General features: G+C 38.5%; 1 protein-coding gene across 2 annotated transcripts in view; it reads left to right on the top strand.

The window, feature by feature from the left end:
• The window catches only part of ORC3 (origin recognition complex subunit 3), a 34064-nt gene extending 15834 nt beyond the window's left edge, over window positions 1-18230 (top strand). The window contains exons 12-20 of one of the 2 annotated variants that reach the window (XM_025895717.2): window positions 1948-2064; window positions 2930-3009; window positions 7109-7242; window positions 9603-9688; window positions 10162-10259; window positions 11145-11286; window positions 15518-15634; window positions 16375-16454; window positions 17656-18230. In XM_025895717.2, the coding sequence (XP_025751502.1) occupies window positions 1948-2064; window positions 2930-3009; window positions 7109-7242; window positions 9603-9688; window positions 10162-10259; window positions 11145-11286; window positions 15518-15634; window positions 16375-16454; window positions 17656-17761 (960 nt within the window). In that variant the 3' untranslated portion in view covers window positions 17762-18230. The remainder of the gene's footprint in view (window positions 1-1947; window positions 2065-2929; window positions 3010-7108; window positions 7243-9602; window positions 9689-10161; window positions 10260-11144; window positions 11287-15517; window positions 15635-16374; window positions 16455-17655) is intronic. The other variant, XM_025895718.2, reaches the window with a different exon arrangement.
• Window positions 18231-19156: the final 926 nt, after the last annotated feature.

Genomic DNA, 19156 nt, shown 5'->3' with positions numbered 1-19156 from the left:
CTTCACCCTGTAATTTTGGGAAGGAAGCCAGAATTCTTGCACCTAGATGCATAAGATCCTTATCACAAATTCTAATTGAAGACACTTGTTCTAATCTCCACAGTAGGAATAGGACCATTACTACCTGGCCACACTGGCAGTGTAGTCTGCCTGAGAGGAAAAGTCCTGCTGCTGCATTGATGTGGTGCTGTTATGTTCTGTATGTCATGCTAATCTACAGTATCATTCTAAACCTAGGAAACACTTTCAGAGTCATTGTGGTACTTTTTCATATAAATTTACTGTTCATATTTCAGGACCAGGTAAACTTGGTCTTCAAGCTTAGCCCCTAAATCTGCAATACCCTTTATCAGCATTTATATTCCATGTTGTTACCACTTTTTTTAATAGCTACGGGAAGAGTTTCGCCTACTTAAAATAATCAGTTTTAAAAGCAGTTTTACATCGTGATTTTTAACAAATCTGTCTGAAAGTTTTCGTGGCAAATTTAATTTGAAATTATGTAAAAGTGGTGATCTGTACCTGTTATCTACATTTATGGAAATAACATTGCGTAGTCTTCTAATAAGGTTTTTTAACTCTTCTAAAACAGCGTATGCCTTTTTACTTCATTATTTGGCAAAATACATTGCTATTTATTTATATTAACTACATCAGTCTTGAGCTAAGAAACAAGATGAGGCAAATCTAGATGGGTTAATAATGCTCTGGGTTTGGGGAAATAAGATTGATGTAGCAGCATTAAAGAGAACTTTTTTCTTTTATCGCTTTTTTTGTGGTGGGGATAATTTTTTTCTTAATGATCCTACTTAGAATTAAAGTACAAACTTCTGAGTGTCTACCCTAAGGTCTTGGAAGTCATTTAAACAGTTGTTATATCAGTGACCTTACATTTCAATATGTAAAAGTCTGTGGGGAGGAATGTCATTAATATTTTTTAACACCAGAAAGCTTTATAGCACCAAGTGTCTTTGTGGTATTCAGTCTTTGCAGGATGATGCCTTTTCTTTCTGTTAGTACTTCCTTATATTGCTTGCAGACAAGGGTTTGCTTTCTTTTCTCTTTGATACTTTTTGTTTCAGTTTAACTTTAGGAAACTTTAGTGGCTTGTTTTATTTTTCTCTGTCTGTTTGGAATAAGTTGCTCAGAGTTGAGCAAAATAGCAATAAAATATGTAGAGAATCCTGTGGTTTTTTCCTCTTTATCCTTGACAGAGGACAGGAGAGAGATGATCTTTTGATTCACAAACTTAAATGTAATGAGACCAAAGTACTTTAGTACAGTTACCGGAATTTTTGAGTGGGCCTTTCCAAGTGTTAATATATGCTTCCATGAGAGGCCAGTGATAGTGAGAATCCATCCAGCAGAAGTCAATAATTTCTTTTTCCTAATATATGATTTTTTTTTTCTGCAGTTCTCAACCCATGAATACACAAAAGTCAAATTAAGAACACATAGGAGCAGCAACTGAATATTTCTTTATTTTCTATGAACTGTTTTTTTATGTATACCTAACTAATAAAAACAGCAACCACTCACAATATAAGAAATAAATTTTTAAATGCATTTGTAATATAAAAATGCAAATTTTCAAGTAAACATAGCTATATAACTTCTTTTTGCCTATTAAAGGAATAGTGTATAGTCTCATTATTGTGAGATAACGTACCAAATCTAAAGGCCTAACTGTAGGTGAAAATGGTAAAATAATAATTGTAATCAATAACAAATCTCTACTGAGCTGGAGGAAGAAAGTACAGTTAACATTACACCATGTAAATGCAGTGAACTATTGAACTGAGCTCTTTTGCTCAGTATCTTAATTTAATATTGGTGATTTTAATTATAGCACACTAGATTGTCAAAACTTCAGAGTCATTTTAAGTGCTTTATAAGAGTTTTTAATGGATGTCAGAATGACTTAAAAAAATTATTCTGTCACTGTAGGAAGAAACACAGAAATTGCTGGAGGACTTACATGTTTACCATGAAAATTATGTTTCAGTTCTGAGATGTCTTCATGTTTTCACATCTTCTCTTCCAAAGTATCCTTTGGGCAAGCAGGTGATGTACTGTTATATATGGGTTTTGTTGCATTTTTTCTCTAAGTATGATGTCTGAATAAATATTTACTCTTTCTCTTTGTTTACTAATGTGCTGTTTTGCCCTCTGCTTCTTAAAATGGAGACATGCTTTCTTGCAGAGGGCAGCAGTGATTTCTTTCTGGGCATACCAGAAAGATACCTTGTCAGTCCACAGGAAGGAGTTTCCAGGAGGATGCAGATGCACAAATCAGCAAAAGAATCCACACATTGACTTTCCCACCTCTGGGACATCTGTATGCACTGCAGAGAATGTATACTCTTCTACCACCTATTAGATCACTAGTCAAATTCAGATGAAGAGACTGAGTTTTTAGCAACCTTCTGTACAGGAAAAAACGATAGTTAAGGAACAGTGATAAATGCTTTTAATAACCTATTTCTCTGTTGTGATTAATCCACCTTCTCACGCTCAGCAACTTCTTCCAGTAGAAAAGCAGTATACTCTGTGCATGTGCACTTGTCTCTCAGTTCTCCAGGTATTACATACTTAACTAGAGTCTGTCACTAACTGCAAATGCAGCATGAACTGTACCAGTATTTGAGAATAACAGGACATTTTAGCTTGGGCATTTGGTTGGAGTTCTCTGTTCACTGCAGTTATCTTCATCTGAATGTTAGTTGTTTGAAACCTGGTGCAGAACAACACACTCTCCAGCAACACCAGAAGCTTAGTTCTGGAAGGTACTCACGATTCTTTTGCAGTCATTCTGCATCTTTGGGAAACAATCTCCAAAAGAATTGCATATTACTTAGAACAGCTTGTTGTAAGATTTCTGCACTGCTTTGTAAAACATTTTATCCTTTCTTCACCTTCTGCATAACAGATCAGGGAGCTGCACTGTGCATGTTTGGAAAACCAAGTGTGGGAGACAGAAGAGTATGAGTCATCTCTTCAGCTAGCAAGGTGATTTCCCCCCCACCCCCATTGTGTTTTAATACCACTGTACACATGGAGAGTATCAATCATCAGTTATTTTGGAACTTAAAGCTGAGGATATTACATATTTACAGCTAGCTTTAGGATTGTTTGCAAATATAAATGACTGCTGTTTTCATTTGGTTTTCTACTGATTTCTGCGAAATTTAGCCAGGTTCTAATATCTAATATACCCCAAGTAATTATGCTGAAACCACTGAGATTATTTTGTGTGAATGAGAACATGATTTGGGTTTTGTCTTTTAAAGTATGATTGTGTTAGATGTTATCAATCAAATTATTAGTGTTAGTTGGCTTAAATATTAATCTGTTGTGAAAATTAGAATCTGTTCCAAATGAACAGTAGCTGAGACCTTTCTTTTTTTATTTTACTGCTTTCCCTCTGTTCCTCTTTTGTCTAATAGTTTGTATAGGGACTGGGTTAATTTTTTGTGTTATTGTAAGAGTAGGACTTTAGGAGAGCCTCCACTGGTGTTGCCTGCCAATTTTCTTAATAGAAAACATTTCAATTGCAGTGTTACAGCTACAGACTTTTAAATGTGCTTTAAGCAGACACGTAGCAGGTGTCCTGATAATTGCATTCATTCAAATAAGACATCGGTTCTGTCGCACGGGAGCCAATGCGACACCATTGCCATAACTGCCTCTTCTAGAGACTCTGAGCTGGTGAGGTTTGATGTGTTACACTGTAAAACTGAATAGAAAAAACATGTCAGTGGTGGGTGAAGAATAACTTTCTGGGCTCATATACACAAGGAAATATGTGCTTCAGACTGTACCTTTGCCATACTGAGTGGTTCTTACACATAGCCACTGCTCTGTGTTCTTCACTCTCATCCCTTTGAAAGGATTACGTGCTTGATTTGTCATTTCTGCAATCTGTCCCTCTAATTCCTTCTCTGACTCTCCTGAATCTTGACAGCACGCAGTCACCTATCAACTCTTGCCCACAAATGTGTCATTCTGCTTTCCTGTATTGTCTGTCTGTAATCTCTTAATAACACTTGGCCATTTTCCCCTCCTTTTTCTTCTCCTATGTTTAATTTGCTTTCATCCTCTCTGAATTCATCTGTCTCCTATCTCAAAGCGGATGCTGCCATCAGATTCTAGCTTGCTCCCCTTTTATTCTTATCTGTTCATCTCCCTCCTGTTGTTCTTCTGGTCCTGGCTCCCACTGTGGGAGCTTCTGATAGAAATACAGTGAATGTGGTCATTCCTATCATAGATGATGATTCTATGATTCTTTGTTTTTATCCAGAAAGTCTATTAATTTCCTAACAGAACTCCTCCAACATAATTTCTTCAAATACTTGGAATTCTAGCTGTGACTATTTTTTTTTCAGCTTGTAACTTTAATTCTACCTTTCATTTTACACATACTTCCTCTTGTCCCTACTTTTTCTACATGGAATCTTGCTTGCCATCTTTTAGAAGAAAATGATAAAATGTGACCTTTCCAATTTGACTCCTAATCTTTTTTTTTTCCCCTTTTGTTCAGGTTTAGAAATTACTCACTGTTCCTTAGTATCTCTACCTTCCCAGGAGCCACATCACCTGTTGATGTCCTTACGTTCACCTTTCCCCATCTCATATTCTTCTTTTCAATGTTTTTCTAAAATCCATCTTTTTTTCCTTGTATTTAGAAAGTAAAAAATAGAAATGCTTTGGATCAGCTTATTTCTCACTTTCTAACAAAGTATCTCTTTTGCCTTTCGTGAATTATGTTTGAATGTGGGGGTTTCAGTTGAATTGAGTTTCTTTTGTGGTTGGTTTCTCTACTTCAGCCTTTCCTTGGACAGGCTTTTATCTCTTCTACTAGAAATGCTATCCCCAAAGATCATGTTTCATGTCATTTAACTTTGGCAGTCTAGACAGTAGTTATTCTTCTTGAGTTGCCTAGAGTCAAAAAAGTGTGAGCTTTATTTCACTTTGGATTAATCTAGTCAGAAGAGAGAGAAGATAAGAGATGCTGGTGAGTGTCTCATTTGATTGGTTATGTGGACCTAACTGCCTGGGACATCTGGTCAAGCTTCTAGGTGGCAAAACTTGTAGTCTGACCTATTGTCCTCTGTCTAGACATTGTAGTCTGTTTTTTGTCTGTCAATCAGTGATGGCTTTTCATCACATGCTGCTTATCACAGTCCTGCCCTTCTGTGACTCCGTCATTTTGGTGCTGACCAATCTCTGTTATCATTTCTTCAGTTGATTCCCCACTTCACCATTCAGAAGGAGTTTCTGTGGACTTCATCCTATCTTCCTTTCTTCTCTTTCAGAACTTGTCTCTGAATAATCAGATTTATTTACTGCCTTCTGATGATCTGAGATCTTACTTTCTGCTGTAAGCCTGACTCCTAGTCAAATTAAAATCTTAACCCTACTCTCTGATAACTGGCATACCTTGCAGTAATCTCAAATGTAAAAGGTTGAAAAGGATCCTTTACTGTTTGCTCATACATGATAACCATCTTTTCTGTTCTTTGGGCCCTGTAATCCCATTGTTGTCGTAAATAAGTTTTTCTACAACTTGCAGTTTCATTTTGAATAATATTACTAAAATAAATTTGTTCTTTCTCATTCACAGATCTCTAGATCTGTTTGTCCTCTGTCCATCTTGGGTGTTTAATTATTGCAGTGTTTTGTCTGGCCTGGAACAAGGCTGTGTTGTTTACCCATTACATTATAGAAGACAGTTTAAAAATGTTTTTCAGCCTGTTGTGTGGTCAAGGCCATCCTTTGTATTGCTAACTCCTGATGCTTTTCTGTACAAAACAAGTGTATCTGAAGGCAATAGCTGACTTGCAAAAATCCATAACCCTGAAGCAGATAAACTGAAGTTTCAAATTCTAACTTTTATAAACATTTAACATCAACTGCCAGCTAGAAGCTAGAGCTCAAACTGCAGTTGTCCCTCCAGACATCCACAGAGCTTCCCCAGCCTCTTCTGAAGTCTTCCTTAAATTTCTTAGTCAGTAGGTATCTGATATGGAAACCCACTGCCTGACACACTGACCACCATACTCCAGTTCTTTGTCATGCTCTCTTTTTTGTGTAGCTGTGCTTTTTGTGTCTTCTAAAATTCTCAAACGATTAGCATTGGTTTTTTGTATTAGCACCTTTGTTTTGTGTAAGGCAAAGCAAACCCACAGGAATGGGCTGGGAAGGGCTCTTAGTAACAGAGGCTTTACAAATGTATGGTTGTTAGAACCAGAGTGTTTAGCAATGGGAACCTCTCATGCTGCATGAAAAGTTACATGCATGTGTAATGGTACTGACCGGATGCAAAGACTAATTCTGGATTTTATTTATGGATATTTGAAAGGACTTGCTTTGATATCATTTAAATTAAGATTACGAGATTGAGCAGTGCTTGGTGACATTTGTAAAAGGCATTTGTAATTTAACAGTAAGTAAATGCAGGGCTGGAGGTGGGGCTAGATAATCTCAAGAGGTCCCTTCCAACTTGAATGGTTCTGGGATTCTAGTGGTGGTTAGATTTACAGCAATTCAAAAAAACCCCAAAACAAACAAAACCCTCAGCAATTCTGATTTCATTTGAGAGTCATTCTGAATCACAGAATAATGGATTTTGTGAATGTGTGTTTACATTTTTTTTTTATTATTTTTTTTTACTGTTTTGTTTACCATTCTTGGGAGTGAGTTATGAACCCTACCATACTTGGGTTTTAAGGTGGTGTGTTTTTTTGGCTTGGGATTTTTTTGGTTGGTTGGTTGGTGCTTTTTAGGTTTTTTTTCTCTCTCACAGTTTCAAAAATTGTAACTCCTGTATTCAGCAAGTGGTTTTAGGTAGAGTATCAGAAAAAACTTTTGTTCTACAGGAAAATGTGAAGGACGTCTTCACCAAACAAAATTGGTTTGTTTCTTTCTGTTAATGACAGCGAGAAAAAAAATGGACTTTACTGCTAGGCTAAATGCTTGAAATTCTGGAGATTTTTTCCTTTTAAAAGGAGTTTTTCAATTTTATTTTTTTTAACTCTTTTTCAACTAAGAACATTGAATGCTGTTTCATCACTGTGTTTTAACTTCAGCCAACAATTATGCCTTTTAGGATGTTGAATAAGTCTGATTTGGTAACCATGCTTCAACAATGCATGGAAATTTTGCTGTCATCTTCCAGAAAAGAGTTTGATAAGACAGTAGAGAAGTTGAAGAAGTTCTTGACCGAGTTTCAGAATCTAGAAGGTGGGTGTGTACCATCATGTATTCCGCTGTGGATTGTATAAAAGCTGTTTTGGTGTCTGACCAATGGGTTTCATTTTCCCCAAGATACCCTGTCACTGTATCAAACCATCAGATTTGCAGGATTGTTTTTTAAATACATGCACAAAATTACAAAATGTTTATATTCTTTACTGCTGTGGCATTCATGCTTTTTATGATACGGAAGAGCGATGTAAGATCAGCAAACATTACTCGCTAAATGTCTCATACGTGTATTTTGAGCATTTTAGCATACGTTGCAATTGCCAAAAACATTTAACAAATAAAAAGCTGTATTGAAAGATAAATAGCAGCAGACTTCCTTATGATGTGGTATTTAGTCCAAATGTACGTGAAGTTCTTTGACCTGCACGTTCAGAGCTAGGACACCAAGGGCCAGTTGTCAGGGCTCTGTTGACATGCTGTAACTTGTCAAGCCCATATATTTGGTTGTTCATGGTAGAGGACATATTTCAGAGCAACAGCCTTCTGTCTTTCAGAAGCTGACATATTCCTTCTGAAACAGGAGTATGATGTAATCCAGCATTCTTCTGGAACAGGAATTTCGTTGCCTCCCCTGAAATATGGAGAAGCACTCTTCAGTGTTCTCCCCTTTCAAAGATGAATTGGTTATCACCTGGTCTGTTTTATGCATATTAATTGAGCTCACTACCAGTGTGGTCGCTACCTAGCATTGGACAAGTAGGCAGTAAGCCACCAAATATTAATTAATTAATATTTAATTAATTCAATATTAATTAAAGTAGTCTTGCAATGCTTTAGGGTTAACTGAGCGTTGTCTAGAAGAATTGGCTCTTGCCTGTTCCATGTATTTTTTAATAGATGTAGTAATAGCAGAGCTGTGCTAGAGGAAATAGGTCAGCACTTTGAAAAAGCTGTGTATGTCACTGAAGGTACTAGCACTGAAGAATCTGAACTATGCTGGAAAACCTAAAGGTTCATCTAGTTTGGCTAAAAAAGAATTGAAGCAAAAGGCTTTTAAGTAGTTGGATTTTTACCTTGAGGAAATAAATAAGGAAAAACAACTCTGGGAATTCAGGGACTCGCAGAATTATGAAACAAAAAAGACAGTATTTATTTTCACTTAGGATTTGAAGATGGTTTTAAAGCAGAGAAGGTCTAATGAATCCATGAATGATCTTACTTTGTTTTCAAAGTGGATTTAAACTGTAATGGAAAAATTAGAAGGGGAAGTTAAAATAAACTGTATGTTAATAGGTTGCCGAGTTAGATAACTTTTCACTTTATATATTTATGTGATTATATTGATCTTTAGCAGGAGTTCTCAGAAGTCTGCCAAAAATGTTATGTACCCAAATTGCCCACAGAACCCTTAGAGTGAAAGGGTAGTCCAAAATACTATTTTTTTTAGCAACAACAAAGTCCATTGTCCTGACTGCCTAATGAACTGAAAAACATAAAATCATGAAGCCTGAGGAAGCAAAATATCTTTATGTTCAGTCTATTTTGAGCTGAAGGATTTGGGGGGAAAAAAATTGGTGTAGTAGTGGAGAGGAAATTTTCTGTTTTGAAATCTTCAACATGCATAGAAATGTCCACAGGGCCCAGGAAATAGCAAATCATTCTATGTAGGTCACAAAAAAGCTTTAATATATCATGATTGTCACTGTTGATTAGAGCTTTACTTGTGACCTATAGGTGGAACCTCCATCTACTATCTTCTTAAGTAAGGCAAGAAATCTAGTTAGCTTTTGGTTTGATATTGTTTATTGCTCATCCTGGTGTTGATGATGCTTTGGAAGTTTTTGGTTTTTTGTTTTCTCGTAAAAATTACTAATAATTGGTGCAATTGATAACAAACTATATGGCTATGAAAATGAAATTTTGTTATAAATTAAGATGAGAATAAAACTGGACAATGAAATACCTTAGCACACTTCTGGTTTGCTGCTCTGGTTGCAGTTCTGAGTTACATAGGGAGAACTCATTTCTCAGTGTTTTCCTTCACATGAGAAGGGACAAAATAGAGTGTGTGGCATTTTGAATACTCCTAAAGCATCAGTAGTATCTAATACTCATCTGTCCAATTTAAAAATGTTGAGAATATGACCTAGGATAGCATAAACAGAATTCATATGATGAGCAAGGCTTGTGCTGGATCTTTGCTTCAGTTAGTTAATTACTGTTGGTTAAGCTGCACTGCAGACTCCTTGTTTGACAAGGTGCAAGATCAAAAGCTGCCTGTGTTTGGGTCTGTGTGAACAAGTAACTGAACACTTGTCAGATTGCTTGGGTTAGGGGGTTTATGTAGGTCGACAGGAAAAGTTTACCCCACATATCAAACATCAGTTTTGTTCTAGTAGCAGAAGCTTTCCAAGAACAAGATGTGTCCATATCATCACAAAAGGAGCTCCAGAAGAAGACAGACCTTTATCATCTTCAGAAGGTTAGGCCTGTGCAGGCTTTATTGACTAGTTCCTTAAATGAATCTTTTAAGATGTAATTGTTCATGGTTAGTTCTTCCCAGCTTGCTGGAGCTCTGTGTAAAGGTTGTGTATAAGTGTCTCATCTTAAAAATGAATGAATAAATGCCAACTACGTATGTCAGGCCCTCCTGACACATAGAAAATTATAGAAAATATCTATCATAAACTAGGATTTTAAAATGCAAAGTAGATGTTTTCTTTTTATTTAACTACTAATTTGAACATTCTGCCTAACACATGTTTCTTTGAATTTCCCAAACTCCTATGGGTTTGAGAATTGACTACATTTGCCTAAATAAAAATAACTGCACAATCAAACATCATCAGTGAAGACATGCCAGCAAAAATTAATTATACATGTTAAACATATAGATTGTGTTCTCTAGAGAGTAACTACCTCCCATGTAGTTTTATGCACCACTTTTTTTTAAAGACGTTGTTGGAGTTGAAGGAATCAAGGCGGTCTAAGAAACTGACAAAGTTTGAAATGCTTCGTTTTGAAGTTGTTGACTATATAGACAGTCTTGTAAGGTGAGCTTTCCCATTTTATATTCCTGCATTAGTTTGCACCATAAGTTGCAGATGAAATTTTACTAACGTGTTAGTCTCATTGAAATTGTGTCTTGGTCCCTGCAGAACACTTTTTTTTGATTCCTGTTCTTTTTTGGAGGTCTTTAAAAACAATAACTAAAAAAACCCACCTTTTTTCCACAGATTAGTTGAAATAATTGGTATATGGATTGACCAACTTACTTTGGCTACAGAAAAAAAGTTGAGGGAGGACTGGGTATACATAGCAGAAAAAAGTCTTTACCCTAATCTTTGCTGATCTGTTCTACTTATGAAACTGTACAGATGTCAAGTGTGATATACTGTTCATTTTGGGAACTGTTTTGGTGAGCAAGCCATAGCAGATACAGTTTTGAAGGCAGCTGTGTAGTGGAAAATGTGAAAGGCTTGTTGTGGTGGGGGACGAGATGAAGGCACTTAATTATAGAGCCTTGGGCGGGGAGGGAGGCAGAGAAGCTAACAGAAGTATGACTGTACCAAGAAAAAAGCTTCAGATATGAAGACAAAGATGAGCAGAGACTCATCATGAGGCCTCAGGATGGATAAGCAAAATCTATGGAGTACATGATGGGTGTTAGCATTTTAGCTGCTGCCCTTAGTTTTGAATTTGTCAGTGGCCCAGCTAGAGTTCTATGCTAAATCCATTAGATGTAGAGTTGATAAAAACAGACTTCTCTACTTAAAAGTTTTTTTTTCAGTGCTGTTCATATTGTTTTTTCAGAGATTTGTCTGTACTGGTTGGGAAACATACATTCTTGTAGTCTCTGACTGCAGCAGACTTCTGTTATTTCCCTTAAGCTGAGGCTTGTGTCTCCCCCACTTTCCCCATACCCCATGCTTTTTCAGAAAATACCTGGTTCCTGCAGACCGCAGGACTCTGCATGAGATACTGTATTTCAACACAGCTGCTGTTCTCCGTGGGCACCTGAATGCTGCCCCGAGAACTGCACTTCATACAGCTTTAAATAACCCACACTGGTACCTGAAGGTAAGAAACAAGTGACTTGTTCGTGGTGCTGGGATAGTTTCTGAAGGCTACGTGTGAAGATGGTGTGCAAGGATTAGTTTTGCTGTTTCATGAAACTTGGCACACATTCAGCTGTTTTGCAGAGAACTAGCAAGTATTGATAAGCAACTAGGGACTTTGTTCAAAGAGTTAGGGAATCTGTCTGGCTGAAATAGAAAAGGTAATTCTGGAAAGAGTTCTATATGAGGAATCCATTTTCCAGAGTGTGGTCTAGTCAGAATATTTTTCTTTCTCCTGTAGAGGTAGCAGAAAAGTAATTTTGTCCTCCACTACAAATGGGCTGACTGTCCATGGAATAAAATACAATGTCTGTTACTCTTTCCAAAGACTTTCTTTATAGAGCTGGTGCTTAGTCCTCACTGTGTAGATTAGCTGTAAGATGAAGGCTGTTCAGGCAGAGTGATAACATGAAAACAGCTGAAATACAGCATATTGTTGTGTATTGATATCCTTTGTTTTCTGAGTCCAGGAAAAGGATTGTCCTTGATTTTATCAGCTGACCCTGCCCTTTTCTAGAGGAGAAAAGAAGCCCATTTTCCAGTTCTTTCATAAGTCAAGCTCACAGGATGACCAAAAGAAAGAAATAGAGCAGGATTTGGAAAAGGAATGAACATATATTGCTTTTGCTCCTTGATTATAGATGCTACTTGGAAGTTGTCCTTATGCCCTAACATTTTCTTAAAAACACGATTATAGTTTTGAAAAAAAAAACGTTGGTTGTAGCTGTATCTGAGTAATTACACGTTACTTTAGTCAAAGCCAACACTTATCAGGAATCATACTTGATAGAGATCAGTCTCTGAAATCTACAACCCGATTTGTATTGGGGTTGTTGGCTCTGTGCCTTGATTTGAATGAGGGTTGTTGGTTTTACTGTGTGACGGAGTTATTTCTAAAACCACTTACAGAGCTTATTTGTGAAAACAGTGAGCTACCATTAAAGAAACCTAATATGGACCTTAGTAATTTATATTATTAGAAAACCTGTAAAAATATAGGACAGCTAGCAAAATCTAACTGCTGATATGTTTAATAAGTATCCTCTTTGATGAGTTGATAGGATTTAAATCCCTCTGTCATCCTGTACTTTGCTCTTTGACATGCTTTAACATATTTACAATGTTTTCTGAGAAGACTGTGAAGGTTTGGCGTGGTTTCTAACAGCAGCAGTATTGGCTGAGTACCTTGCCTAGCATTTTAATCCATGTGAGCCAAATAAATATTTTCTTAATTGTATCTATGACTTCTGCATGGCTTGTGTGTTCCTGTGCCATGACCAGAGCAAAGTTCTCTAGAGCTGTCCTTTCAAGAAGGCTAGGACGGAAAAGGTCCTCAGTGGAGTACCAGTGAGTGATTAATATGTAATGCATTGCTTACAGGAATCCAGTCCAGTTATTTATTTAGCAAAATATTTATCATGGAGAACAAAAAACGAAAAAAAAGAACCCAAAAAACCTGCACCAAAACCAGTGTAATTCTGTTTTCACTGATCCCTTGAAAATTCAATAAGTTGTAACTTGGGGTACCAGCTTCCTAATCAGGGAAAGAGGATTTGGTCCTTGCAATAACAACATTGATTCCAGAGCAAGGTAGGAGTCGGTCCTCTCTCCAGCTTCTAGGGACAGGGTCAGGCAAGAACACTCATCAGCAGTGTTCTGGGTTGTTCCCACTCCCATTCCCTTCTTTCAGAAGCAGCACCTCTGTGCTGTACAGATGGTTTCACAACTGGCTGCTCATTCTAGGGCAGCTTCCTGCATGTCAGCCTAGTTATTTGCTCTGGAGGACATCGCGTGTGCTGCTGCCTCAGGAAGCTGAGGTTTCCCTGACGGCAGCTGCAGCTCCCTCCTGCTGTGCTGCAAAGACTTGGCCTAGTTATCACAGGCAAGGCTGGGATCTGGCAGGTGCTGGGAGAGACCCTGCAGTGCCAGTCAGTAATATCTTTTCTGGATCATTCTTGGCACTTGTATGTGGTCCAGCTAGGGACTAATTTCTACAGATAAACCTGCTCAGGAGAGTACAGTTGCTCAGGAAGTTGCATCCTCTCTTGGTTGTGATAACTGTCCTGACCTTAAAACTAGAAAATCAATGCAAAATGTCCAGCAATGCCAGGTTGGCACATGGCTGAGTAGTAGGAAGCCATCGAGTCACGGTGCAGTAGCAGAGGGGAAAAGAGAAGGATGTAGGGTTACCCTTCTCGGCAGTGATGAACCACTAGATCTAGATCAGTCAGAAGGTGTAACCTCATCTGTGCTGGTTAGTAATGCAGGAGTATTTGAAACTGTTCTGATACGCTCCTGAATTACAGTCTGGTAAACTAATGTCTGCACTGTCACATTTTGAGGATTTAGCCATGTTTCTCTGAATTTTTCTGGAAACGATCTGGACTGAACTGACAGACATTAACCTAATGTCTGGAACTTTTGTGTTCCTTGTAGAGTAAATAAACTTGAAAATTGCTAGGTGTTCTGGAAAGTGTGAAATGTCTCATAGGTGCTAGTGTCCAAATTGGATCTAAGTCTCACAAATTGCAGGAATTGAGATTTATGAAAAGTAAGCTAGAGATTCTTGAGCAAAGTTATATTCTTTGCCCAGCCTTCTTTCCTATCTTGGAAAGCATTTACTTATAAAGGTGTCATTGCTAGAGGTTTATAACTTTCCAAAGTAGCTTGTGTATTTTACTAGCATCTAAAAGCATTTTAGAAAAAATTTCTGTGAACTGAATTTCTGTGATCAGTGGTTATTTTCATGTTAAGAGGGCTGACTTCTTAGAGTGCATGAAACTGAAACGAAATGCTGTAAATTTCTGCAGCTGTACCTGGGAATTTTGCCTCTGGCTCAAGTGACTTTTCTACTTCTCAAGTAAATGGTTCAGTGCTGATGACCTGTATCCAAGTGGAAAGCTGCCAGAAAAGGATCTAGGGGTGCAGGTCAACAGCAGCTGAACATGAGCCAGCAGTGTGCCTTAGTGGCCAGGAAGGCCAGTGACACCCTGGCCTGTATCAGGAACAGTGTGGCCAGCAGGACTAGGGAAGGGATTGGCCCCCTGTACTCAGCACTGGTGAGGCCACGCCTTGAGTCCTGTGTCCATTTCTGGGCCACTCAATTCAGGAAGGACACTGAGGTGCTGGAGCAGGTCCAGATAAGAGCAGTAAAGGTGGTGAAGGCTCTCAGGAGTGAGTCCTGTGAGGAGCTGCTGAGGGAGCTGGGGTTGTTTAGTCTGGAGAAAAGGAGGTTCAGGGGAGATCTTATCACTCTCTACAACTACCTGAAAGGAGGTTGTAGCCAGGTGGGGGTCGGTCTCTTCTCCCAGGCAGCTAGTGATAGGAGGAGAGGAAATGGCCTCAAGTTGCACCAGGGGAGGTTTAGATTGGATATTTAGAAAATTGTCTTCCTGGGAAGGGTTGTCAAGCCCTGGAACATGTCGCCCAGGGAAGTTGTGGAGTCACCATCCCTGGAGAGATATAAAAGAAAGGTAGTGTGGCACTAAAGGACATGGTGTAGAAGTGGTCGTGGCAGTGCTTGGTTAACAGTTGGACTTGATGATTTTAGAGGGCTTTTCCAACCTTAGTGATTCTACAAATTTCCTGAAATACAGAATACTTCGTGAGAAATCAGACTTTTGCTTTTATAGGTGCTGAGTTTCAAGCCAGAGATGAATAATGGTTACATTTCAAACATAAAACTCTGATAAGAGAGAAGCAATTATGGTTTTTAGTACATCTGACAGATCTATACTAAGTCTTCCTCTTCCTTTTGAGGGTGTAGGGGGAAGGGATACTTTTCTATTTTCTACATAGGCAAATCATGACTTGTTTCTTTTCCTGAGTCCATAAAACAGAGTATTTCATATGTAAATAGCACTAGCAAAAGAACTGGGTAAAAGCCTAGTCAGATAACCACTCTTTATAGTAGAGATGGTATAAGTGTACAAATTCATAGAAGGAACACCAGGAGTGAAGTAGCTGGGTGGCATTTTGTTTGCCTTTTTTTTATGGTATGTTTTCTTATTTTCCTGCTTGTTTTTTGTTTTTTTTTTCTTCTTTGTGCTATCAGCTTGCCATTACACACAAATGGGAAACATTTGGTTAGAATACCTGCCATCTGAATTTCCTGGAATAGTTATAACTAGCCCTTAAAATTGTTCATGATTAAAAACCCATCAAAATTACTGCCTTCAATTTTTTTTCATCAGAATCAAGCTCTGAAGTGTGATGGAGGAAGCATTTCTAATAAAGCCCCTGACATTTGCATAGTGTATAAGCTTCATTTGGAGTGTGGCAGATTAATCAATCTCGTTGACTGGTTAGAGGTATGTGATGATGCAAATACTACCTTTACCTGCTTTCAGTATTCTGATTTATCTTTTTCTGCATGTCTGCTTTTCTTTAGTGCCCCTGTTGACAGCTTAGATCCTTGGCATACCTTGGTCCACAAGACCACAAGAACACACAGTAATTCCAATCAGTCTTCCTCTATTGTGAATAATTTATTTCCAGCACTGTTACTCTGTGATGAAAATATTTTGCTTCTACTTGTATTTTATGTTTGGCACAGGTCACATTTTGTGCTTCACAGCATCCCCTGGCAAGAAACTGTTTAGCTTGACTACCTGCAGTTTAGAGGATACTTCTTTTGCTTGTTCTATGTTGTTTGCTGCTGCCTTGTTTGTATACTGTATTTTCCTACTCAGACTCCTGCTGTCCCTCAGTTTATAGATTTCTGCACAGCCAGCTTTACCTTTCTCGTTTCCTCAGAATGTTTAAGCAGTCTCACTTTGAAAATATTTTTCAGTTCTGTGGTTTCTTTGAGAATGGGTCAGTACCCAGAACTGTTTTGAGATTTAAAATTGGAGGCGCATGAGTTCACTGAGTGATGTCTTGCATTCTGTATTGCTTGCTCTTTTGATTGTTGCTGAATTGACACGCTCATGGAGCTATCACTCCAAGATCTCAATCCTCCTGAGTGATAGCCATTGGCTCGGAGCTCACTGTTTTATATGCAGCTCTGTCTGTGAACTGTATTAAATCTGTGCTGCTTTTCTCTTTCTAGGCTTTCTCAACTGTGGTGATGGCAGGTGAGGAACCAAACGCAGATACAGCTTCCTCAGACCAGATGGATGATATTATCCAGTATCCTTTCTCATTTCTCTCAACCTTGACATTTAAATGCTTAAAGGATTTATGAACCAATGTTTTTAAAATACAGGTTCATGTGCACTGATAACTAATTTCAGAAAAAATACTACTTTAAACAGCCATAATGGACTGAAAATGTCTAAGAAACAGACCTGCTGAAACAGTTGGGATGGGAGTGGTGAGGCAGGAGAGCAGCTTTTGTCCATAGGAATTGTTTGGGTCTGAAACAGAACCAGAAGTCCATAAAACAAGTTGAAACTGTTTGGTTAAATCATCTCAGAGTTTGTATAGCTGCTGTATAGGGGTAAGGCATTACTGGGGAACAGATGGTAGGAGGGCTGTGACCTAGAGAGCAGATGGAGAAATAGAAACAAGTAGTCCATTATGAGGAAGATGAAAGCACTAGCAGAGGAGTCACTTACAAATGTGGTGTCTCAGTAGAAGCCGTGAGTTCCGGTACCTTAGGACAAAGTAAGCAGCAGAATGAAGATTTTGTGGAAACTAATCAACTCTGATCCTGAACTGAGGAATGAAAAATATTTAATGGATGAGCATTAGAACCAAAACCCATGGCTACAGCAGTAGTGCTGCCACAGAGTAGAGATGAATAGTTGTACAAAAGGAAGCTTAGAGCACATATATTTATGTGCTCTAATACTATATTTTGCTTTTCTTTAGTATAAGGCCTTTCCTTTTTTGCAAGCTCCACTGGTAATTAACACCCACAGTAAACTGAATTCTCTAACTCAGGAATAAAAGCTGTATGTCAGGAATGCAGCAAGAAAGATATAGTGAATAGCAAGTAAGGAGAAGGTGGTGCTGTTTTATGAAATCTCAAAAAAAAAATCTCTATAATTATCTATCTTTCGTTTTTTTTGTCAAGAGGCACAAAGTATAAATTCTTCTGAGACACCACAAAATTAGTATCTTTGTAGGCTTTAAGCTTCTCTTAGCAGTGGGGAAAGGAACTCTTCCTTTGTTGCCACATTGTATGCATGTAGCAGAAGTACTGATTAGATTGAAGATTTGTGCTTCTGTAGGCAAATCATGCTCTGCCCTTATTTCCAACATTATTGTGCAACACGTTGTGCAAGCTGTCTGTGCTTGCCGTGACTTAGAAATCTTCCCCTCCTAGAGAGAACTCCATCAATGTGTCATAAAAAGTGTGCTTGGTTTCCTTTACTGTAATGTCCAGTGCTCGCTTTATTCGAGCTGTTTCTGAGCTGGAACTCTTGGGCTTCATAAAGCCCAGCAAGCAGAAAACTGACCATGTGGCAAGGCTGACATGGGGAGGCTGTTAACGTGCCACCAAGGTGCTAATAAACCTGTTCTTTCCAACACTGCAATGGCTGTGTTCTCACTGAACCAGTCCTGGCTAACTTCGCTACTGAGTCAAAGTCAACAGTGGCTGAATGTTGTGAGATACATTCCCAGTGCCTGGGCAGGCTTGAATAGCGATGTTGTTTTTTAATGCTCATCCTTCCTGTGCAATGTACTGCACTATTAATGCCCATGTTCCAAATGCTGTATTGTTGTGCCAGTTTCAATCTTCTTTGATGTGTGGTATTTAACAGTACACTGATATAACTCAGGCTAGCAAGCCAAAAGGACAACACTGGCTGTGTAAGCTACAGAAGTGATGAAGCAGTATTATTAACATGCTTATAAGCTGATAGGACTTGAGTCATTACTATAAAATGCCTTCCAAATCCCTGAACTTGATTTAAAAATAAATAAAACAAGTATGCTAAAAACAACAATGAACTCCCATGTTCAGCCTCTGTTGTATGTTCTTCAAAACTGGTCCTAACTCCCTAAAAACTGCTTCTTGAGGAAGAGAAGGTGACATAGTTATGTCCCCAAGAATAGTTATGAATATACAAATTTTTGCTCTTTGAGAAGAGCAAAATTGAACTGTTTAAATCATCCCCTTTTTCTAGTGAAGTTGATCAGTACTAGCTGACTTTTGCTGTCAGGGAAACTTGTGTCAGCACAGACTATGTGACAACACGGCACTCATGCACATTAGAGGAAGGCAGTAAAATCCACACCTAAAGCACACACTGTAAACCTCCCTCTTTGCCAAGGATTTGTGCTGTAGGCAGGCAAACAGCTGTGTGAAAGTAACTATAGGCTGAGCATGTAAAAGCGCTGCTCACATGACAGATCTTCAAAGAACCTTCTCAGCCCAACCTTTTTGCTTGACTCGGTTTGGGGAGCAAATGTTTTTATGCTGATGCCAGCGTCCTGTGTTTTTCAACCATGGGAAAAGCCTTGGAAACCAAAGGGGAAAAGCTGTGTTGCCCTCCAGAGCAGAGTGTCTGCCATGCCCTGAGGGCTGTGAGGGACGCATTCCAGCAGTTTGTATGGGCGGGGACTTCGGGTCAGCCTTAACACCTTGGAGGGCCTCACTTAAGAGATGTGTTCAGACTTTGTCCCTCCCAGACTTCAAAGCTGAGTGGTAATTAGTTTATTGTAAAACACTGTATGTACCTCAAAAAAGCTTCCAGACATCCTCAGCTGACAGAGAGGATTACAGGGTTCACTTTCCTTCTGAGGTAGTGAAGTGCTGCTCTTTGAGCACATGTTCAGCCACCACTAAACTCCAGATGCTCCCACTTAGTTGCATTGGCACTTCAGCCTACTCAAAACAACTGGAAAGGATAGCCTGGAGCTCTGAGGACTGAACCAGATAA

The sequence above is a fragment of the Manacus vitellinus genome, unplaced genomic scaffold (assembly GCF_001715985.3).
Source record: "Manacus vitellinus isolate BGI_N305 unplaced genomic scaffold, ASM171598v3 scaffold_4_pilon, whole genome shotgun sequence".
Taxonomy (NCBI): Eukaryota; Metazoa; Chordata; class Aves; order Passeriformes; family Pipridae; genus Manacus; species Manacus vitellinus.
This window is presented reverse-complemented; position numbering and strand designations above follow the sequence as displayed.